Source organism: Centroberyx affinis, unplaced genomic scaffold (assembly GCF_046629955.1).
Source record: "Centroberyx affinis isolate AG114_WGS23_722 - 3 ecotype Tasmania unplaced genomic scaffold, CSIRO-AGI_Caff_v1 ptg002870l_1, whole genome shotgun sequence".
Taxonomy (NCBI): Eukaryota; Metazoa; Chordata; class Actinopteri; order Beryciformes; family Berycidae; genus Centroberyx; species Centroberyx affinis.
In genome coordinates, this window is record NW_027281003.1 from 151,243 (window position 1) to 175,212 (window position 23,970).

The following is a 23,970-nucleotide window of genomic DNA, read 5'->3' on the forward strand; positions in this document are numbered from 1 at the left end:
TTCCAGATGGTTGAGCAACTTACTGCAATAGATACTGATAATTATCCCCATAATGAATTCCCAAGTAATTGATGCCGTTTGATAGAGACTAAATTCACATTGCCTTTAGGGAATGAGCCCAAGACACTTTGGTATGTGTACCTTCACATGTTACGTCTCCGTCAAGTACTGCAGTATAATGTTGTCATTAGACACAACAAATTGATTTTATTTGCTTCTTCAGTAAAAGTCCTACGCTCATTTATTCTTATCAATGTGCAAGAGCCACAGGAACGACAGATGGCAAGCTGTACAAGAATGGACAACAAAACAAATACAAGTAAGCTAAAAATTGGATTTAGACAATGCTAAGTAAAAATACAGGATAAACACATCACATTTATGTACATAAAAAAAGACACACTCAGATGTCTGGTGAGTGTCTTGTCTTGGAAGAGATGAGGGGATAAAATATGTACAAGTCTTTTATAAGGTGAGTAAGATCCAAGTGGTTGTGTTTTCCTTCTCATTGAGTTGAGCGTCTACCTCTGGTCTGCGGGCAGACTGTCGCCCTGCCCGTCGCCCGCTGTGGATCGCCGGCTGATGTTACTCTGAACAAACTGTTTAAGGCCATCAAAGCCCTGGGCAAACAGATACTCCAGGTACCAGCCCCATGGCTTGGAATGCTGAACACGCACACACATACACACACACACAGAGAGAGTTATATACAGGCCATCTAAAGACTTCCATGATCAAACAGGTCTCTGATCATTACAAAAAAAAAAAAAAAGTCTATGAAATATGAATTCTAAACTTCAAACTGACATCACTACACGTGAAGTCTATTAACAAGGAGGAAATGAAAAGGAGACCCTTCATACCTTTATGGAATTGAGGTCCATGCCCCTGCTCCCTGGCCAACACTGATAAAGAGGGAACATAAATATTCATTGTCAACCCACACCTAGTAAATCTCAGCAGAACATCGCTGGAAGTTGTGGTCGGACAGAACCAAAAGAAGGTACGTGTATTATTAAATATGATGAAAACTCACGTCTCATGCAGCTCCCATGAATAATAAAATGCGCTACTGTATTAATGGATCTTCCATGAAAGATACATTAATACCACATTTGTCTCCTTGTCTGGCCTGTAAGTCTGTTAACCAAACTGGACAGACCGGCTGCGTGCTGGTACATCAAATGCCTCTTACAGTTTGAAAATCAGCATGAGCTTTTCAGCAGGTGTTTTTAAAAAGGGTATGTTGATGATACCCTTCGGCTAGAAGAATAATTTTGCTTCACCCCCTCTGGGCTGTGCTGCACCAGACAGGACCCTATCTGAATCTCTCCACACAAGACAAATCAGAAAGTAAACCAAAGCATCCTAAATGCTACACACCCACCTTGTGGTGAAAGTCGACAGCGTAGCTCAAGAAGGCAGGGTGGTGGATGAAGTCGAAGCTGGTCCAGTACTGCGGCACTTTGCTCTCGACCAGCAGCTCCTCTCCCAGCTCCATACCTGTGCCCGGCTGGAACATCTTGGAGTTCCACAGGCAGTTGACCATGACGACCAGGTAGTGGTTGAATTCACGGTACGTCTGTCGGCTGATGTGAAAGGCCTGCTGAAAAACAGATGAGAGAGTCAGAAAGGCAAGACAGAATGGGGAGAGAATTAGATGAAAGAAAGATAGAAAGTGGAGAGAGAGAGAGAGAGAGAGAGAGAGAGAGAGAGAGAGAGAGAGAGAGAGAGAGAGAGAGAGAGAAAGACAGAGAGAGTTCAACCAAACCACTCTGCATGTCTAAATATCTTGAGAATTTCACCAAGGTTGGATATTATGCGAGACCCCATTATATTATACGAGACCTCATTATCCATTATCTCTAATGTTTGCTGCGCTTGATGAATTTGCAAGTCGTTTACTGGGTCCATTTTCCTTGATAAGATGCAGTGACATTTTGAGTTGAGCATATTGGCTGGCTGACATCTAATTATAAATTCATGTCATATAGTGGCAGTCGTATAAAAAAACATAACCAAAAAAACATCTTTTCAAGTCCCCATCCCAGACTGTTTTGAGTATATCAGCTATAGGTAATGCTTGTGGATTCCTAAAGGGCAGGACTAGGTAATGGAAAACCTCTTTGCACCACAGTAACTCAAAATGTTTACAAACAGCAAATAAGTAAACTAAGTCAATCTACATAATAGCATAAGCTACATTCCTGCAATATAAATGCAACAATAGTTTGGAAATACATTTAAAATTAAATTAAAAATGCCAAATGGTGTGTATCTTGGGCTTTGTGTTTTATTTTGTTTGTACACTGTATTCCCCATTTTTGTCTTGTGATTGATTGTTGATTAGTTAGATTTAGATAGGTTTGTTCTTTGTACAGTCCTTTGAGACATGCAATGTGATGAAGGGCTATATAAATAAACCTGACTTGACAAACCAACAGGCCATCTCTTAATCAAATTAACTGCCATTATGGAAAGTATTTTCTCCCCACTGTATGACACGTACCTGGTGTCCAGATGGAACAGATGGACATATAAATATGTTGCAGCAATATTTTGCACTAAGTGTGGTAAGCAGCTTTCCTTGACCTTATTATGCAGAATCTCGCACATGCATAGCAACAAAAGTTTTCTTTACCTCTGTCAGTTTTTCTTGACTCTTGGCTGATGTCAAGTTCACCTTGTACCTGCAAATAAATAAAAAATAAAAAAAGAGCAGTGACCTCTGTGATCCTGAATTGTAGGAAAACCAAATATACATGCTCATTTCCAGCAACCTAAACATGTTGAAGTGTATTTAACCTTGTTAGTTATCATCGTAGCTGCACGAGTTGTGAAAGAAGATGCAGAGTAAAACAATGTTCTTTTGTCACAACATATTTATGCTTAGCTTTGGAATAGTTTTATTTCACTTCCCCAGGCTACAGTCAATTAGTTGACATCGTAGGATGCGTGTAATTCAAGCCTGGAGTTATAAATGATGCTTGAATTCTACTTATGAAGAGGAGAGGAGAGCTTAAGTGTATTGCCTCTTAGCCTTTCATTATCATAAATCATACATGTCAGATTTACTGAGGAAGTGCGTTGAAGCCATTTCTGATTCCAGTTCCTTTTCATCATCAAATATGCATACACGAATGACATATTACATGCAGGGTATTTTGCATATGACATACAGCTGGTGTGTGTACGAGGCTGAGGTCGAGATAATCTTGCGGCAGTCTGTAGCATGGAGATGACGAGTCCTCACCTGTACATGATGTGGGCCAGTCTGTCCACGCTAACGGGATCGGTGGCAAACAGGGCCGGGTAGAACACTCCAACCGGGGGCATCACCACCAGGGGGAGCCCATACTTCAGAAACATGTCACACACCTGGGGGGAGGAGAGAAGTGTGCAGGCATACACCCAAGCACATGCACAGTGACCGAGCAGAGGTGAGTGAAACGCACATATACACAAACAAATATCTCATTGCTCCTACTTTTATTACGACCCTGCTTTGCCAGATGCTGTAGAGGCACCTAACAAGTCCAGGGACAGGTTTTATCTTGCCTGACTAAGCGGACAAAGTAAACACATTCATCAGCATCAGCCTAGTTACCGTCTCATAGAAATCCAGGATGAAACTGAGCAGGAGAGAGTGACAGCCTTCAAGCTGAAGGCCCACAGAAGCTAGGCGACCCACGAAATGCACCAGCTCCATCAAGGAATCCTTGAACCCTGACAAAGTCATGTTTCTGGGGAAGAGGGCAGAGCAGAGGGTCAGACGCCTCAACACGTGTAAGTGTAAGCCTGAAAGGACTGGTTAGGTGTGAGAAAGTGGTTACAGTGTTACTTAGCCTGAAAGAAGAAAAAAGCTTAAAGATCTGTGACCCTTGTACTCAATGAATCAATTCACATGATGAAGTGTTTCAGGTCTATTGCTTGTTTATGCCCAATGCCCCAGGAAGTATATGTGAGACTTACATGGAGGTGTGGCTATTGAGGCTGATATCCAAGCCATCCTCCAGAGCGTACACAGAGTGCCAGGTCAGCCACTTCAACAGCATACTGTTCAGACACTCTATCAAACCGCACTGGAAAGGGTGCCCACACACACACACACACACACACACACACACACACACACACACACACACACACACACACACACACACACACACACACACACACACACACACACACACACACACACACACACACACACACACACACACACACACACACACACACACACACACACACACACACACACACACACACACACACACACACACACACAAAGAGGAGGGAAAGGGTTAATCACAGTTAAAACACACTCAGAGCCTAGAGTAAGAGCCATAACGAGTGCTTTATAAATACAAAATGCCATCTAGGGTCTGTTTTATTAAGTAACAATCTGAGTTTCTCTGTCTGATTCAAATACAGTAGCAAGCTAGTTCTACTTGTGTCTCAGGGATGAAAGCTACCATATTGTCTACCTTGAAAAACAGCGTGGATGTGAAGAACAGCTGCATGAGGGGCTCAAACAGAAGCCGTCTGATACCTGGGGAGAGATAGAGGATTACAGTTGCACCAGCCATATAATTCAGCGCGCCACCATGCAATTCCCAGCACATGGCAGAATATGGCAGGCCTGGCTAACATGGGCATGTGGCTGCATTTTAATTAGGGGAGACAGCATGGTTGGGCAGGAAATCGAGTGTGTGTATGTGTGACAGAGACACAGAGAGAAAGAGAGAGCACACAAGAGGGAGACAGACTGAGAGACAGACAGAGACAAATGGTGGAGTAGGGAATACTCACAGGAACTGGGGACAACAGGGATGTTGCTCAGCAGGCTGAGGATCTGTGGGCGGAGGAAGGAACCATCCCAGACGTTGAGAAATTTGTAGAGAAAGGCCTCTGTGCTGGAGAATCCCTCCTGGGTGAGCAAATGGGACAAAAAAAAAAACATATGTCTGTGGTATCACTTATTAAAAAGCAGCGAGTGTCAGTTGAGTGCATGGGTGCCAGTCAAGGGACACAGGAAATGGTGGATGACAGGTGTGAGGGAGAGAGGTCGGCGTCGGGCCTGAAGGGTGAGCCTCACCTGGAGAAAGTGCTGTGTGGACAGCAACCGGTCCAAAAACTGTAGAGCCTCTTCTGAATTCTGGGAGACTCCTCCATCGCTGCAGAATAAAAACTCTTCACAAAAAAAGAGAAAATGGGCGTTTAGCAGGTGAAAAGGTCAAGGGAACAAAAAGAAAAAAGCAGCAGGTTTCTGATTCTATATGTCTTTTGACAGTGAGATCCTCCCTCTCTTTTAAAACCTTTCCCTGAAAGAATCCCTTTGATATGCCAACTAGGTAATGTTGTTTGGGTTCAACTCAAGGTGAGCTTTGCTTTGGATGCATCTTCCTGATGGAAGATGTCAGAGTAGTTTTGTAGTTGCTATCCCCCTACCTTCGTGGAGAGCATGGCCAAGCCAGAAGTTTAGGCGTAGGAAGGCAGACTCATCCTGTACACAGTCCAGGTACTGCAGTGCCAGGCTGGAGCCCAGCAGAGAGCCCATCTGAGCTGGCAGCTGGCGTAAATGAAGAAAAAACAACACATACATCCAAAAAAAGTACGATAAATAATAGTGGCAACGACAATAGTATAAAATATGCATGACTACAGAGGAGAAGCACAGAGATGTGATGAAATAAATCATATTGTCTACCTGTACCCACACAGTCTCTCACATCACATCAAAGACAAACACACACACACACACACACACACTTAAGGCCAGAGCGCAAAGCTGATCCGTGTGCTAAATCGGCTCAAATCAGGAGATTAGTTCACCTACTGAAGAATAAGAATCCCCTGATGCTCATGTCCTTGTTTTCACTGAGTGGGCCATCAATCCGCTACTGGGCTAATTCTTCAGTATCCAGTAATCCTCATAATGCCAGCATTGGGACATTTCTCCCATCACTCAAGACATTTTCCAGTCTCTTATTGTGTATGAACAGCTGCCTCCCAATATGGGGACTTTGTCAAGTATAATAAATAAATTAGAACCAGGGAAGACAGATTGTCGACGGACACAGCTCAGTCTTCCAATAATTACGGGGCAAATGCATCATTATTCTGAGAAAGCAACATTCTGCTTTTAACAACGGGAGTGCAGGCGAAGGAGGAGAGAATCGATGATCCCCCTGAATAGTTTTATCTGGATGATTGACTGTACTCATCTGTCCATCCCAGCACATGGTAAACTACGGCTCCTCGGCTATAAAAACAGTTAATGCTATCGCCATCCGAACGCCTTATTACTCATGTTGGCTTTGTGAGCAGTGAAAGAGATAAATTTATGTAGCATGAAGCATAAAAGTCCTTAAGCCATTTAAAATGATTTATGTTAGTTTATCAGGTCACTGGATCTGCAGAGCAAATAGACATTTATGGGGAGGCCTTTTTAAATGGCCGTTCGCTTTGTAACTTTTTCAGTGGATTACTCAGTACATCTCTTTTCATTTGTTAATTCATCATTCATAGAGGATAAACATACCACTGATGAAGTCTGTAAACAGAGCAATGGCACGTTCAGTAAGCAAATGACAAGCAGAGTGCTCATGAAGCTGCTTTATGCTTGAATCTAATAAACAAATGACAGTACCAGGCCACCTCTGCTGTGTTTCTGTAGGACAAAGTTGCTGGTGGCCTCGTACTTGGTCCAGGCAAAAATCTACAAGTGATACAGTGCCACCCTGTGGCCATGATGAAATATCACAAGTTAAATGGAGTGGGGTCATTCCTTCTAATGGCGTGCAGTATTCAGAAATTGACATACTTTATTTATTCTGCTGCTTAAATGCTCATCTTCCATCCGTTCCTAATCCAGGTGTTTTGGGGCTATGGGACTACCAACTGAGAGTGGTGGCAGAAGTACAGAGAGGTAGAGGCTGAGAGAGAGACAGAGGCAGATTCAGAAGTAGAATTCAGAGAGTCGTCCTAGGAAAAATTACCTCTATATGGTGGAGATTTTCCAGCAGTTGAGAGAAGGAGTCGAGCTGCACCAGGGGGACCACCTTTCTGCTGGAGATAGTGTCGGTCTGAGCCTGGATTTGGACTGCAGAACTCAATGCTGGCAGTTCCAGATGGCAATGTTTCTGAGACAGTATAGTAAAACAGGCAAGTAAGTATACAGGCAAGCCTAGGCTATTTCATTTCCTGGAATTAATCCTGATGCCAACATGAAAGGAAAAACTTAAAAAGGCTGAGATCACTCTACACAATAAATTCTACATCCATTTTCAAAATTGTTCTTCCAACCGAATCAGACAAAATCAACTTAAACCCGACCCACGTCCATACCCTTTTCCTAGGGTTGGTCTTATCTTTCATCCCGAAGGTCAGACTGATGCCAGAGGCAACCTGGGAATTGCTCCTTTTCTGCACAGCAATCAATGCTGATTTCCAGGGGGCATTGTGGTTCCTAAACCCTGCCTGAGAGACAACAGGAAAGATACAATCACTACGGTGCTTTTGATGGTCATATGTTATAATAAAAGCAAAGTGGGTGTGAACTGCACAGTCCAGGTACAAACCCTCATTCGTGACGGAAGGGAGAGCGTCACCAACTCGGGGCAGAACACTTTGTACAGCGACAGTAAGTGCAAGAGGAACGGCTGCTTGCCCTGAGGAGAAAGGAGAGAATATGAACATACTGTTTATGATACATCTTTGAGCTAGGCATCTCCCCTTTTGATTGAGGTCTCTAATTATATGCAATACAACGATAAACGATTATATGAGAGGATAAACTGTTTATGGGAATTGTGTGCATAGTGCAGATAACACAATATGACAGTATTATTCCCTCCAGCAATTTATCATTGAATGGATTTACATACTGAGTGAGGAAATCATGTACTAGTTTTGATAGATTGCTCCAAAGAACTGAAAGGATGTGGAAACGAGAGGTTGAATCTATCTATGAAATTTGATCACATAAAATCTGCAAAGGGCAAACAGAGGATGGTTACCAGTTTAGATTGTAGATCCAGTAGCTTCCTGACTCTGAACAGTCGCACTATGATGGAAAAAGAAGTGTGAGATTATGCTTAGAGAAGGCATGAAGTTAACACAAAAAAACAGAGGATAATGGAGGAACCCAGAAAAACAAATCAATGGCAGTTGTATATCCAAAAACCTTGTAAACAAAACCATGTATATCACATCCCAGGTGTGATAATGTTTGGCTTACCACTTTCCTTTCTGGTCAAAAGGTACAACAGATGACAGACGAAAGGACACTGAAAAAATTGCAACACAATTTCATCATTAATCCACAAACATCAAAACTGTTCAGTGGCTCTCATATCACCTAATTAAGTCATGTCACTATGCTGGTAAGCACTCAATAATTCACGTGTCTACTAACAACAACCATGTCACAAACCACTGAGGGCTGGTTATGAAGTATCTTGCTGGTTATTAAGAATAAAACAAACCCCTTTGTTGTCTATAAACTTTATGCTTGACCTGAACCAGATCAACTAATGGTCTGTCTTTCTAGTCAGGCAGACATTTAGCTCCATCTATCTCACTGAGACTGTTTCTGCGCCTGGAATAGGGCACAGCATACATAAACCAAGTGGCATTTACCAATTTATTCCTATTTATACTAAGCTCTGACAGATACAAATATAAATATGTCATTTAAATCAAATGTCAAATTAAGATTAGTAAACTTTAGATTTCCCACTCAAACAAACAGTTGTAAATAAATTGTATACAAATTTGATTTGATGCTGTCACATTTGTGCTAAGCAGCTTATTACAACAATGCCAAGATCATCACTATACATACCAGATTTTCCTCTGTCACAAAGCTGAAGAGGAAGCCATAGATGGCTCGAAGCTGGTCCTTAGCGTCAATCATGTCAAAAATGGTCAACACCCATTTTATGAAAAGAACCTGGAAAATATGTACACATGCATTGGACATACACTCAGATTCATGAATTATTAGGCTAAAACCTTAACCAGACACAACACATACAGACTCTCAGGCAGATAAACCAACACTCACTCATCGCTGCATAGTCCAAGAACCTCTTAGGTGTTGTTTTGTTGATTTCCAGTTATTTTTCCAGACTGAATAATTGCATGAATGCAAAGTATACAGACAGCTTAAGTAGTCTTAATTCACAGCCTGCAGCTTAAAAATTGATCAGGTGGCTACTGGCAACAGCAACAGGTAAACTAAACTCACACTTTTGTTATTGTATGTAGGATGATTAGATTAATAGAAAATTAAGTAAAACTAATTACTATTAATTATTTAGAATTCTCCCATATTTCTCTGATAGTGAACGTAACCATTGTACTTCTAATCCAACAATGTGCTTGTGAATTAAAAGAATTAGGGCAAAACAAACAATTCAAGAAATTATTGCACTATAACACAAAATAAAAAAATTAACTATCGTTGAGATCAAAGCTCAAGCATAAAACTTCAACAGGCAACTTTACACATTAGCAGCTCTAAATGGCAGCAAGAGGGAAATGTTTTCAAAATTTGAACTTAAATACCCAGAAATCATATATCGTTACATCAGCAGATGGCACACAGCATGGTCATGTTTACCAACCCAGCCGGTCTGTGATCGCTTGATATCAAAAGGGACAAAATATTTTGCTCTAAAGTGTTGTCACTTCCTGTGGACTGAGAAGTGTACCAACACCCAAATTTCATTTAGGAAAATAGGGTGAATCTATGGGGTCTCAATTAGGAGAGGATGGGATGCTCTTTTCTGTTGCATCTGAGGTATTATAGGCAAGCCCAACACAAATGACAGTGTAAGACAGTTGTAAGTCAATCAATTACTTGGTCCTTACTTGTGTAGTGATAGGTATTTTACCGACACACAGCCAAACTACCGCTCGAACAACGGCCTCTTGTGGCACCACAGTGGCAGGGATCAGACACTTCAGCACCCGGACACACGGACTAGATCCTACACAGAGCAGACCACAAAAAGAAAAACACATATAGAGAGAACAAAAGTGAGACTGACTGCTAAAATACTAGATTATCAAGAGACACCATCAACTTAACACAGGTGTTCCAGGCCAGACAATTCATGTACCTTGTGTTTGATACATATGAAAACTATGTGTTCACATCAAACTGATAATTACACATCACATCTACTGCATAAGCAATGTTTACCTCCAACATGTGAACTGGTCAATGAAACTGTGCAAAGGCAGGCTGAATGGCTTTTACAGTGGCTTTTGTGTGGTGCAAACACAATAGTATTATATTTTAAAATAACTACCAGATATTATTGCATTTAATTTTGATAAGAAACTTCTGTACTGAGCCAATTATCGTATCAGTGGCCTACAAATAGAGGCCCAATCCCATGGTTGGAAAAGCCAAATTTAACACATATCCAGCCCACAGTTGCTGAGATATAAAAGTGACTGTCTTACCCATACGAAGGCTCATGGCAAACTCCAGCATAATAGAGATGGCTTCTGGGGGAAGTCCTTTACTGTATGCCACTCTCTCCACCAGCACCAGGTTCCTCTCCACCTCATCATTCCCAATACACGGAGTGCCTGCTTCAACTGGAGGGAGAGGAGAAATGGCACATCAGTGTGTAAGTGTGTGTGTGTGTGTGTGTGTGTGTGTGTAACAGAAAAGGTTCAGTTACACAGCTGACCAATACAACAAAGAAACCACAAAAAAACAAGTTCAGATGTCAGAACGAGCTAGCTTAAGTATAGAGTTTGTTTGTTTGTTACTGCTAAAGTTGATGTTTGGTCAAGTGACCAAGAGACCACACTGTGTTACCAGTAACTGACTTAAAGAAACTATTTACTGAGCCAAACTAAAGCATTCCTGCCACGAATCCTGGTTTGATGTCGCCAGCTAACTAGCTAGCTAGCTAACGTAAACCAGCGTAGCAGTTGAGAAGTTCACTGGGAAAAAATGGATGGTAAATTTGGCAACGTTAGGTAACTTATCGGTAACGCTATGCCCCATATTCAAAAAGAAAGATTTTTTCTGGCCATGCCTATTTTCTGTCTTTCTATTTTCCTTGTTGTAAATACTGGATAGTAACGTTGGTTACGCCAACGTTAGCCAGCTAGCGTTGCCGTTGCTGGGTGTGTTGTGAGCCGTGCCTACCGTCTGAAAAGTACTTCAGCGCAAGAACAAACGGGTCCTCCGCCTCGTTTTTTCTTCTTTCTTTCTCTGCGACTCTCAAACTTCTGTTACTGCTCCGACTAGAGACAGATTGGTCGCTTGTAGACAACGAGTCTAAATCCGGCGGCCGCGACAGGTTTAGCGTTGTTGCCATTGCTACATTGCTAAAAACAAAAAAATATTTGTTTCTCTCAGCCTTCAGCCATTCAAATAAAACTCAAATCTTCCGCGCGACCGTTTGTCGTGCGCTTGCGCAGTATACTCCATCCGCTAGCCTGCTTCCTGGTAGTTGTAGTCCATCCCATTCTCACCTCAACCGCCTACAACTTAGTGGTAAATAAAGTAGGTGGGTAAACTATTATCTCCAGTCCGTGATCATCAGTCGAACAATTACCAATATAACACAAATCAATTATATGTACTGTAAGGCACGTATTTTCCCCAATAATACCGTATCATATAACTACATTAGTTTCATGCTATTACTATGATGTGAGTAAGAAGGTGGTTAGACTCTTGGTTTACAGCCCTGACTGTAAATCCAAGTTCATTTAACAAAATGCAATCCAAAACTGTGTAATATAAAATGTTGATAACATAAATAACACATCTAGCCACTGTTAGGGCATGATGGAGAGCACTGCATTTTAGGCTGTGCAGTTTATTGGCTTGTTATGAAGTAGTTACCTTAACAGGGATTGATGTACACATTGTTATATATGAGACAACAAAAAAAACACAATGTTGTGGGAAAAAAACCCATATTGTTGGACAGCTGTGTTATTTGAATTGGCATTAAGTGTGCAGTGCAGTTGAATGAAATCAAAAAACACAAATAAACAACATTTAGTCCATCTCACCTCCAATTCTTTATTTTAATTATATCATTTACTTTTACAGAAATATTGTGAAAAGACAAACTGATATGATTTTCAACTGAGATTGCATCCAAAAAGCTAAATTTGAATAGGAATCCTTTTCATAGCTTCAATGAGAAAATTCAAACAAATCAAACAAATAAGCGAAAGACATAAGTGACAGTGAATGAACATAAGACTATTAACTGTGAACAGCAAAAGTCAAAATCCAGTTTTGTTAACAAGGAAAGACACTTTTCATTGGGTTTTGCTCTGGAAACATGTAACCTAGTATCAGACACCTGATGCAGCACCTGCTGTCCTTTCCAACTAAACAACTTCAAGGTGATACTTGAAGCTGAAATGAGAAGGAGGATTTTCAGCTTATTTTTCTTTAGGAAAAGGGATTTCATGCGTATAGGTATTGGAAAAAGAACAACTAGTATTTATATATTTTTTCTAAAACAGGCCTTCTGCTAAAAAAATGATGTGATATTCAATAAATGCGAGATGATGTATAATCAGTCTATAAATCCAATAGTACTAATTTTGGTTTATAATCTATACTTTAGGCCAAATGAAACATGCTTGAACTATTGTAAAATAATACAATTCATAAATTATCAGTTTCCCCTGCCTAAGATATAAAAAAACAAGTTAGAAAAACAGGCTACAAATATTCATTCATGAAAAACAACAGCATTCTCAAATCAACTTGTAGCCTAAAGGAAATTCATATGAAAGTAAAAACAAAAACACATACATATTTAACACATTGTAATGGTGGAATAAATAAGGACAACAAAAAAGGGAAAATGGATGGACTAGTGTGACAATGAGCCAAGCTCATTACAGTTTTCACAGGTATGATTGTCCACAGTTTTGTATCGGATTTATGGAACAAGAGTTTTCAGTTTCACAATAACAGTGCAGAGGAGTAGGTGAGAGTAACCAGTCAGCCAACAGGATGGGACAGGGGATGTGTGTGAGGGGCATCATTATCAGTAGTGACTGCTTCCTTCAAAATTTGAATTACTACAATCCATAGAAGAGGCACGAGGCTCCCTTCGCTGCGGCCCAGACCAAAGGGGAAGCGGAGCTTAGGACTGCTTGACCTTGTTCTTCTCCTGGTCGTTCATGTGCTGTTCCTCCCTGCTCTCCTCCCTCTCCGGCCGGTCCTCGCTCTGGCGGGCGATGAGCAGTCGGCAGGTGAGCAGAATACCGAAGACTAGAGCGTGGGCGTATCGTTTCAGAGGGTCTCCTACTAGCTGGTGGAAGAAGAGGACGGCCAGCATGACCAGCAGCAGCAGAAAGTTGGCCACATCCTTCGGCCTGCCGGGCACCAGGGTGAGAACCACACCGCAGCCCACCTCCAGGGAGCCGATGATCTTACGGAGCAGGACCGAGCTGATGCCGATCTTTTTCAGGCCTGGCAACGCCTTGGCGTAGCTCTTGTATGCCCTTTTCTGAAAAACACAGAACAGAGACATCATGTCAGTTAATCCTAAAAGACTCAACAACTCCTTCAGGCAGTAGAAACTTCTACTGGGAGTCTTTTAGTGAGATGGATTAAGGACCAAGTGTGCATTAGAGGTTCACATCCTCAAGTCAAGCAGTGTTTCTCCACTAAAATGCTTTGATTTCCTCACTGTAATGAGTCTGGGAATGTGTGCCTATCGCTTTAATTGCAGGCCTGCAGTTGGGCCTTATCTGAAGAAAACCCTATAATCTTATAAAATGAAGCTGAACGACACTAAGCAATTATTCTCAATGCATATTCAGTTGGATTTAATGTGAAGTCTACACGCATGGCAGCTACTACCTTACACACAGCAGTTCAACATCAGCACCAGCAGGTGCATCACACAGAATTTGCTCGAATGCGCCGCCATTGCTCTTTGGCTATTAAATTACTCTCCACATGAATTGACAGCGAGAACTACAACACATATTCACATATAGATTAATATTTGCAAAACTGATGATTGTTGGGCCCGTTCTTTGCTGCAAGTAGGCCAATGCTAAATTATCTATATGCTGTAACACATTTATAAAGGAATAGAGATGCATGCGTTCATTCGTTCCTACTTCAGTGTTTATTGGCTGTTGACTGAAATTATATCTAATCGTTTCATGAATACGTTGCAGGCCTGCTGTCAATATCAATAACATTAAGGTTTATTATCTTTAAGCATATAGCCTTTATGCTAACTGTATTATATACAGGGAATGCAGCAGGTCTTAGAGGGATGCTTGACAGAATATTCCGCTGGGAAAGGCTTGGCGATAGATGTGATGATGTCTAAATATACGATGCATTCATATTCAGTATCTTGGACGAATTTAGGTCAGCATCCCAGCACATTATTCGAGCTTGAGAGCCTTTCGCATCTGCACCCAACACAGAACAATGGCCTTTTCCCTCGGATGCAGACCAGCAGTTTTGTCCTCCCCGCAGTTTTACTCACCATTTCACTATATGCATCTTTGCTTAGTCTCGGAGTGAGCTTAATGGTTCCCATGAACACGAAAAACAAACCAAGAGCGAATGAGAGGGCCACAATAGTTATTGTCCTTGGTGAGGCCATCTTCGTGTGTGGAGTCCCGCCACCGTGCAGCCTAGTCGCTTCCCGGTGAACTGAATGAACGACGCTTTCCCGGTGAAGATGCACAAGGGGGATGGGCTTCAGGATGAGCGACAAAAATGGCGACGTACGAGTCCCAGTCAGTGCCCAGTGAGCCAGGGGCGGAGCTAGGGTTTATGGGACAAGAGGTGACTCCGGGAACCCCCTCACTTTCCTCTCACCCCCACACCACCCTTACAGCATCTAGGACACACCTCTGTCTACCCATCCGCAACTCAAACACACCCCACACACATTCATGACTGATCAGTTATTGGACATTTCCCTAACTGAAATTACTGCCTTAATTAACCAAACTTTCACCATGTTCAAATTTTGTCTTCGGAGGACAATTGTGTTTTAGCCTACAATAAATACCTTGCCAATTTATATTCCTGCTTGTTCCAGTTTGTCTCAGATAAGACAGCATTTGCTGTATCATATTTTTGACAGTTTTATTTGTTCTCAGTTTTCAACCAAACCCAGCAGATTGAAATGAAAGTAGAAAATCTTAATAAATATACACTGGAGGAGCACAAAGGGCATTTTTGCCCATATCTCATCATATTCAATCCCTTGTGATTATTGTAACTTAAGATGTAAAGTTGCCCATTCACATTTGAACTTTAGTGTTTTGTTTTCATGGAAAACAACTGGCCTTTTCCTCATGTTTGGCTTTTATAACAAATAAGAGTAGAGGTGCAAATCCTGTGTAACAAAATCTGCCTATTATATTGGCTGACAGTCAAAAGCATACAAAAGAATTAAGCTTATTTGGTTATAAAAATTCAAATAAGCATTTATAGTTTACTGTGGCTTTTTTTAAAGTTTCAGTATCTCAGAAAGTAGCATAAGGGTTGCTAAATAATTTGCCCGCTATTATAACCGTAAGTGGTATGAGTGTTGCTCCTGCTATAATGTAAACACATAACATCAAACACATGACAGTAGTGACAAAAGAGTGTTTATTGTAGTTTTCCATAGATCTGTTCATCACTTTAACGATGCCCACCCTGTACACACACTGTTCATTTCTGGAAAACGTGGACATTTTTCAAATAATCATAAAAAAACAGTTGAAACATTTCAAAAATCACATCTCCCTTTCAATCAAAATAACAAAGTATAGTATATAAACAAAAAACTCTTCTAACAGTTTGGCGAAGTTAATGTTTGACTTTTTTGTTGTTGTTTTTTCTGTTTCTTTTGTGTAATTTTTATATATATTATTTATTTATATATATATATCTATTAAAAGGACAACACACACTATGAATAAATATTCAGAGCTGCCCTTCACTACACAGTGGAATTTCCAGTTGTACTCCAAAGGTTCAGGGATCAGGTCTGAGGTGAGAGTGTAAAAAGGAAATAATAAAGAAGTAGTAGGCAGAATGTGTCTCTCTGCCTTTCTCCTGGTGACTCGCTGAGATGTGAGTGTGTGAAGTGATGCTGTGTGACCATAAACTCTTGCAAGTAGACCACACATCGTCCCGTTCAGGTCACGGGACACAACCAGGCTTCACTCTTTCACTTTCCCTGTTCCTGACGTTCCTTCAGAGCCATGATCGCTTTTCGATACAGATCTATCAGGGTTGGGAAACAGGGTTGTCTTTTAAAACTGGGATTTCATCACAGAGTCCACAGTGCTATCGTACTTGAGTGGGGAATTAAAGAAGTGGATGAGGCTCACCAAAGGTAGCAGACAGGTCAACAGGTTGGGAGTAATCTCTAGGCACCTCCTCCGTATTGATCTTGTTTTTCCTTTTTACCTTCACCACTTTCTTCTTTTTCCTCTTTTCCCCTTTAGCTAGACATGAGAGAAAAGAAATATTGATTTTTTTCCCTTAAACAAGAGTTGAAAGCTTATTAAGAACCCATAAGCTGATGATAGTTTATTTAAACCATTTATACCTTTGGGTGTCTTCTCTTCATTTTCAGGTGATTCTGGCACATCCAGAGTCTCTTCTTTCACCTTCGTCTTGCGCTTCAGTTTGCCTCTTTTTGGGGGGATCAGGGCACTGCTGGCTTTCTCTTTCTGTCCAGATTGCTCTTGCTCCCCTTCGTTGCCTTCGCCCTCCTCCTCCTGTTCATTCTCTCCTTCTTGGTCCTTTTCACCTTCCTTGATCTTAACCTGCTTCTTCTTCTTTCTGCTCAGCTTCTTTTTCAGTGTGTTCTCCTGTGAGGAAAATACTTGTCAGCACCATTCGAAGTATTTATTATTACAAATGTCCAAAGTGCTTCACAATCAAAGCAAACAAAAGACAAAGGACAAGCTTACACAAGGAAAGAAGACGACAGTGGCATAACCATTGGGGTTAGGGTGGGATACAGACCCTGGTTAGGGTAAAGGATGGGGTAGTGGGATAAATTTATACAAAATAAACTAACATAGTGGAACAATAATAGAAAGAGAAACATCATTACATAAAAGCATGTCTATAGAAAGACTGTAGGTCTTAAAAAGTGATTTAGACATATTTCTGCTTTGACGTAATGATATCACATGATTGATTGATAACAGATTAATAACATTTTCTTAACCTTTTGCAGGATGTTTCGAATGGGTTGCAGTTTGCCTCCACCCTTGGTCTTTTTCTCCTTCTCTTGCGGTCGATGAACCTGGCGAAGCTCAGACTTGATGGAACGCATTCTGAGGTGAGAAAATATTTTACATAAAAGGTCAGTGTGCAGCCCACACTGAATAATACTCTATACCAAAGTTGCTCTTGATCTATTCTCTGCACAATATCTGAAGGAAAGACCTCTATGAACTATGTGAATGTGAAGACGTCTCTCACCGTTCCTCCTTGGGTTTTCTGCGTCCTTTCTCTGCTTTCCCAAGTTTTTCCCTCTCTTCAGGAGCCAGAGGCCTCTTGCTGTCCCGGGCCACGCGGGCACAGAGCTCTGGGTAATCCAGACACACGGCACGCAGCAACCAGCGGAGGCCCCGCAGAGTCTTCCTGTCCGACCAGCGTCGCAGGTCCATTAAGGCTGAGCAAGGCTCCTGGGAGGTAAGGAAACTTCATCAATTCAGGATGAGTCTGTTTCTCTGTCTGAGTTGTCTACCTGCATTTCTACAGTTCTGTGCCACTCAGTCTGCCTGCTTGTTTGTCTACTATCCACAGTCTGTCTCAATATCTACATGAGATTTGTGTCTGTCCAACTAGCAGTAGGTAATTGTAGGACAACACTTACAATATGGCACAGAGAGCGGCTCTGGTTGACCAGCTTCTCCAGAGACAGAAGCTCAATCAGCTCACTTCCCAGCAAAGCGTTCATCTTGTCCTGTTTATTGGCCAACCTGAAAAATAAAGGAAAGACTACACAGTTAAAAAGTCGCCCCCCAAGTTTACGGTTACCCAATGACTTCAGTTATTTTGATATTTTGTCTCATCAGCCACCAGAGAGCACTGTTTACACCGTGGATAACAAATCACTCCATTCATCCAATTAAGAAGCTGACTTTACTTACACCAGTATGGGTTTTCCAGCCACTCTTGGTTGCTTCAGCAGGTCAGCCAGAAGCTCCTTGACCTCCTTGATCCTCTGCCTGTCGCTGGAGTCGACCACGAAGATGATCCCATGCACCTCTCCATAGTGCTCCCTCCAGGCGGCCCGCCACTCCGCTGCCCCTCCCACGTCCAGCAGGGTGACCAGGTAGTTCTCCACTCTCAGCTCGTTGCGGACACAGCCTTGGGTGGGACCCGCTTCCATAGCATAGGGAACTGAAGCAGACAAATATTTACACGCTGTGAGACACAGATGCGTTTTTTTATTGTCTCTATTTCTGTTAAAGGCACATTTAAAAATGAGTCACTGTTGAATTACCTCTGAACATCCCCCTGATAGAGGATGTTTTTCCTGCTTTGTCAAGACCAAGCACTAGAACTGCCACTTTCCTGCGGAGAAGCACAAAATAAAATAAAATACAACATTGAATTTGAGTTAAAACTACACTAGGCAACTCACATGTTGGCGCTAAATGGCAGCAAGAGGTAACTGTTTGAAAAATGTGAACTTCAAGAGCCAGAAATCATGTAAGATGGCATCAGTAAACTGCACACAGTTGCTCATGTTATGTCTAGGATTACTTTATACGAAAGGCAATAGAGAGGCAAAAGATCTAACGTTGGTGAGTCCAGGAGAATGGGACACTCCCATCTGTTGCATTTAGGCTGATTAAACAGGTGAGGGTTTTTTACATAAAAATTTTGCCTAGTGCAGCTTTAATTCATAGACATCAGACTATTATTAAAATTTTCAATCAGTCATTTTTGAAGTAATTTGCTTTCTCTTGCCTGATTGGCTCCTGTATCTTGGAGACCCAGGTGCAGCAGTTGCTCATCAGGTTGAACATGTTTACTTGAGGTGAGCAAGGTGAGCACAGTGGCCACCATTTTTTTCTGGAACTGGTACCTGGGAACAGATGGTAGACCTTAGTATGACACACACACACACACACACACACACACACACACACGTACGCATACACCTTTGTGCGCACACACACATGCGCACAAAAAGGGCCAATCTGTTAAGTCACTGGGGGTCATGGCCGGGTCCAGCACAAAGATGCTGTGTGTCTGTCTCCCGTGGGCTTAGGACAGTTTTACAGATGGTCACTCCAGGCAATGATGTGACTGCCAAGTCTCTGTCTCTAGCTCTTTAGAGTCCAAAATTAGCTCACTTGCTGAATATATAAGCAGTCATATTTTCTTTAATATTGCGGATCCATAATCAACCAAAAATATCTAAGTATTTTTGTGCAATCAGCAATAAGGACCATTGCAGTGTTGTCAATCATGTTCTCCAACATACAGATTTCCATTTCCTTTTTGAAATGACTTTTAGGTGCATACATTTACTACACAGATTCAAACTTTAACAGGAATCTTCTTCACCCATACTTGGTACCATAAGTTGAACAGTTAAGATTTATCTCCATTGTACATTGCAAGATTAGTTTATTCTTACATAACTAGTCGGCTACTTACACGAGTCATAGCTCTCGCATCTTCTATTCTCCTGAGCATATAAATCTCAATGATCAATGGTGACATCACACACTTGGCCTGGCATAATCCGCTCATGCATGAGCACAGTACTAGCTTTCTGCCATGTCCTGGGAACTATGAGTCGTCTGCTCAAGTCTAGTAATACACACTCAGCAGGTGTGTCTGAAGTGACAGCCGGGCATGTGCTAAAAAAAAAAACAAGCACGTCTGTCAGCCCTTTGCCCACTGCATCTGCTCAGGCTCTGTAATCTGCTAAAGCCCTGACTGATTCAGTTAAGAATGTCCCTCTTTCACAGTGTAGTTAACAAGCTGACCCCATTTTTGTTTTGACTAGAGAAGGCAGACAAGCCATCGCCTGCATTTCCACAACACTATGAGCATGAGGGTGTAAATATTTTCTCTGTTCAAGAAGAGCATTTTACTCAGGTGTCCAAAATCAGTGTTTTGGACATTCAAAACAGGCTAGTACACCAGTTTCACTATCTGTAGTACAGAACAGTAACAGTAATGACACTGACACGAATTATTAGTGTGACTACTATGATTAACAACTATTTAAAATGACACGATAAGGATTCAGTGTTGAATGTAAGAAAAGTTCAAATGTGAAGGTTTATGTATTGTGCTCAATATGAAGATTTAAATAGGAAAATATTAAATGTTGTATGTTCCGAATTCTCTGGGTTTTCTCTGTGTTTCATCACTACTAGCAATTTTCAGCTGATTTTTGTAAATACTGTGATAATATTGTTTACCATGAATGTTTTTGGCAGACATGATCATACCATGAAAATCTGATATCGGCCTGCGCCTAGAACAAACGTATTGACACCCTTGATATCAGAAAGCATAAATAAAATGACAGATGGGAATATAAAGGATGAAGGAGGCCCAGTAGATAAATTCAGAGTTAAACTCTTCAGTGTCAGCAGTAATCATGGCTATGTGAAAACCTGTTGATGTAAACAACAAACCTCTACAGAGGACTAGTTTGACTGTGTTTAATCAATATCTGAAACAAATAAATCTAAACCTAAAAAACTCTTGCATCAAGAAAAATGACTAATCTAAATTCACACACAATGAACAAACATGACATACACAAAATGCAGTGGAACAATGAAATGAAACAATGCATTTTAAGCCCAGTGGACACTACAAGTCTTGCTAAGTCCCTCAAACAGGCTCAAACAGGATACATGGAGACCCCATTGGGTCTCCATGTATCACTTACTTCACCACATCAGATGCAAAATTTGCAAAGTTTAGTACAACTAAGAGAAATTGAAGGAATACTTACAGAAGGATTTCTATGTCCATGCATTTGCTTGTGTGCACCTCTCTACTGACATCTTGTACCAGCCAGCTACAGAGCTAATCAGGCTCAAACTAAGCCCTTGGTCACCTCATGTGGGAGGTGCAATCTGGGAAGTGTGGTATTGGCATTTCAACCAATCCCACGGCCCTTTGAGCCAATTGCCAACCCCATTGGGTGGCGTGCTCCTTTTTTAACTGGAACAGATCAAGGTGTGTATATCGGGCCATGAGAACTAAAAGTGTCCCATGGTGTCATCTGTGACATGCTGTGATCTCCCACGCCTTTTCAGGTCTGAGAGGGGTAGCTATGGCAACAACAGAGCGTTTGGATGGATTTAGGCTGCACAACTACAGGAGATAATGACATCATAGCTATTTTTAATGATAAGATTACACTACACAGTGACAAACCAGCCAGCCCAGATCACAGGTATAATTGGAACAAAAACATCCATTATAGTTAAGGTCTGATTTATTGTAGACTCACTGTACACTGTACTCACTGTACATTTTGATTGGATTAGATGGGAGGGGGGCTATGATCTCAGAAATAACAATGTCAACACTTTTCAGTTTGCATAATAAAGAGAAAGAAAACAAGATATGGTTTTACACATTTGATTAGTGTGAAAACTATTTAGAAGGGACCACTAAAATGATCTATATTATTATTATATATTCTATAAATTATTAGTAACTATTATTATCTATAAGTATAATACATTATCAAATGCAACTTAAACATTTATAGGACTAAAATGTTATGTAATGTTAATAATAAAACACAATTTGCAATATAGCTTATGGATCACTTAATAGACACTGCATGTGTATGATACAATAAGGCACTACTGTAACTTTACTACAGTAGCTGTTGCATTATTTCTCAGTGCCATGGTAACATTTAATTTTGGCCACTAGGTGGCCTTATACACAGAGGTTCACCGCTAGGAGCTGTGGTTGCACCTCATGGTCTGTTTCACTATTATAATGGATCTGTGTTGTGGTTCTTTACAAGCTGGCATGAATAGGGCAGAATTTTGCCCTGCAGCTATATCTATGTCTACTCATAACTTGATATACATGTTTTTGAATGGCAACCATTTTACCTACCAATCCACATTGCTAAAAACTTCACATTATAATGTCTAAGTAGGAAAATCCTAAGAACATGGACAGTGGACTTCAGGATAGAGCCGCTGCAGCTGTAATGAAATGATACTTCAGGCAGATAAAAGTGACATCATTCAGTTGACATGGCATGAATAACATCCTGGACACCTGGAGCTGCATTCTCTACGCCGGTCTTATCTCATTAAGTTATTACAGCAATGTCCAATCAGGCATGATCCTCCTCTGCTGACTAGACTCATCCGAGACTCTGACCACAGCCCTGTCAGCTGCCAGTGACACACACACACACACACACACACACACACACACACACACACACACACACACACACACACACACACACACACACACACACACACACACACACGTAGTCACACTCAAAGCAGCAGCAGCAGCTGAGTATAGTTATCACACACCCTGTCTCATCTGCTCCTGTTCTCCACATTGCAAACATATCTCAGAGACACTTGACTGCTGAGTCTGGAATCTGGGATCGAGTTTTGTTGAAGATATTCTTTGCTAACCTTTCTTTGATTGAAAAAGTATAGCCTACTCTTTGTTTTTCCCTTGATCACTTTTCCCCTTTGGTTGATTGAATTTCCCTTGATCACTTTGATGACCTTTGTTTTTTTTCAAGATGATTGCATCACCACCCTGTGTTTATAAAAAGACCTTGCTAAAGCCAGTGCAGGGAGAGACACTATTCTCCTCTCCAGTGTGCACACATAACTATAACAGGATCAGCAACAGCTTATGTTGCGATTCTTATTTAATTGTGATTTGTCCCTTTGAATACATTTTTACTAAAATTATAATTTTGTCTTTTTGGTTAAATTGCACAGTTAGGTTTCTTTTAAGCTTTCTGCTTTTGTATGTATGACCTGAAGAAGGTCTACTTGACCTAAAGCTTGGTTTAATAAGGAAACTCACACGTGTGCAGAGGTTTTGCTCTTCCGTTTTAAGGTTTCTGCTTTAAAATGTCAACATTACATATAGTTCAAAACAAAGGCAGGGCAAAGGTAGAGAGAGAGTTTCTGTTTCATTCTGATGTGAAGAGTTTGTGTGCAAGAGGATTAGGGCCACATTTGAAAAAACATTTTGAGTTCTGAGATTAAAGTCAGAATTTTGAGATTAAAGTCAGAAGGTCAGAATTCTGTACAATCTCAGATACATTTTTCGTATGTGGCCCTAATCCTGTTCAGTAAAGAAAGAGAAATGCACCCAGCTTTTTGCTCTATTTTGAAGTGGGGAGTGCCCTTGCACTGATCTGATTGGCTGGTGAGGTTGTGCACTGGGTGCAGGCCAGGCACTCTGTATGGCTGACTTGTTGGATATGACAAGACCTCAGTCTTCCACTTCCCCCGATGGCTCCACAGAGTATCCAGTCTGTGCAGTCTGAAGTCACTGACCCACACCACTGCCTCGCCAAACACATGCATTAGTAATGACAAGCCTTCAGTGGTTTGCGTAGACCCCCTTCACAATGCAGAGCTCATGTCACTGACTTGGGATCTGATTAGACAGGGAGAGATTGTCATGTTTGGGCTGAGCTTGTGTATCCTGTGTTGAAATTGTACCACAGTTCACAGTGAGACAGGTCAGTTCAGTTTACACATATACTTGGCACAACAACTCTCTTTGTGGTTTTTATGTTGTTGTTCGTGTTACAGAAGGGGAACAAGCCTAAAAGTTCCATTTAGCTTTGCAGGTATTTGTGATCACGCTATCATGCTAGAGGAAATGACAGCTCTTTCAGGAAAGGAGGTTTTTGTAAACAACATTTCCAGTAAACATGCACACAGGTGACATGTTTAATTTATTTT

At 41.2% G+C, this 23,970-nt stretch overlaps 3 protein-coding genes across 3 annotated transcripts; all 3 read right to left on the minus strand.

The window, feature by feature from the left end:
- Positions 1–234: 234 nt before the first annotated feature.
- cenpi (centromere protein I) lies at positions 235–11,394 on the minus strand. Its single transcript, XM_071536420.1, has 20 exons — positions 11,180–11,394; positions 10,480–10,617; positions 9,880–9,998; positions 8,849–8,956; positions 8,243–8,291; positions 8,022–8,068; positions 7,584–7,673; positions 7,351–7,482; positions 7,002–7,145; positions 5,452–5,572; positions 5,099–5,193; positions 4,813–4,930; positions 4,488–4,552; positions 3,973–4,082; positions 3,608–3,743; positions 3,254–3,378; positions 2,642–2,690; positions 1,388–1,606; positions 864–905; positions 235–665 (listed from the first exon to the last, which is right to left on the minus strand). The coding sequence occupies exons 1-20, from the start codon at positions 11,349–11,351 to the stop codon at positions 522–524; spliced, it is 2,223 nt and encodes a 740-aa protein (XP_071392521.1). The 5' UTR covers positions 11,352–11,394; the 3' UTR covers positions 235–521.
- Positions 11,395–12,094: 700 nt separating this feature from the next.
- tmem35 (transmembrane protein 35) lies at positions 12,095–14,673 on the minus strand. Its single transcript, XM_071536426.1, has 2 exons — positions 14,523–14,673; positions 12,095–13,520 (listed from the first exon to the last, which is right to left on the minus strand). The coding sequence occupies exons 1-2, from the start codon at positions 14,640–14,642 to the stop codon at positions 13,155–13,157; spliced, it is 486 nt and encodes a 161-aa protein (XP_071392527.1). The 5' UTR covers positions 14,643–14,673; the 3' UTR covers positions 12,095–13,154.
- Positions 14,674–15,686: 1,013 nt separating this feature from the next.
- arl13a (ADP-ribosylation factor-like 13A) lies at positions 15,687–19,053 on the minus strand. The gene is made up of 9 exons (XM_071536427.1): positions 18,980–19,053; positions 18,510–18,580; positions 18,154–18,406; positions 17,877–17,982; positions 17,480–17,685; positions 17,223–17,331; positions 16,593–16,857; positions 16,372–16,488; positions 15,687–16,264 (listed from the first exon to the last, which is right to left on the minus strand). Exons 1-9 carry the CDS (start codon positions 19,036–19,038, stop codon positions 16,209–16,211), a joined length of 1,242 nt encoding a protein of 413 aa, XP_071392528.1. The 5' UTR covers positions 19,039–19,053; the 3' UTR covers positions 15,687–16,208.
- Between the last annotated feature and the right edge of the window lie 4,917 nt (positions 19,054–23,970).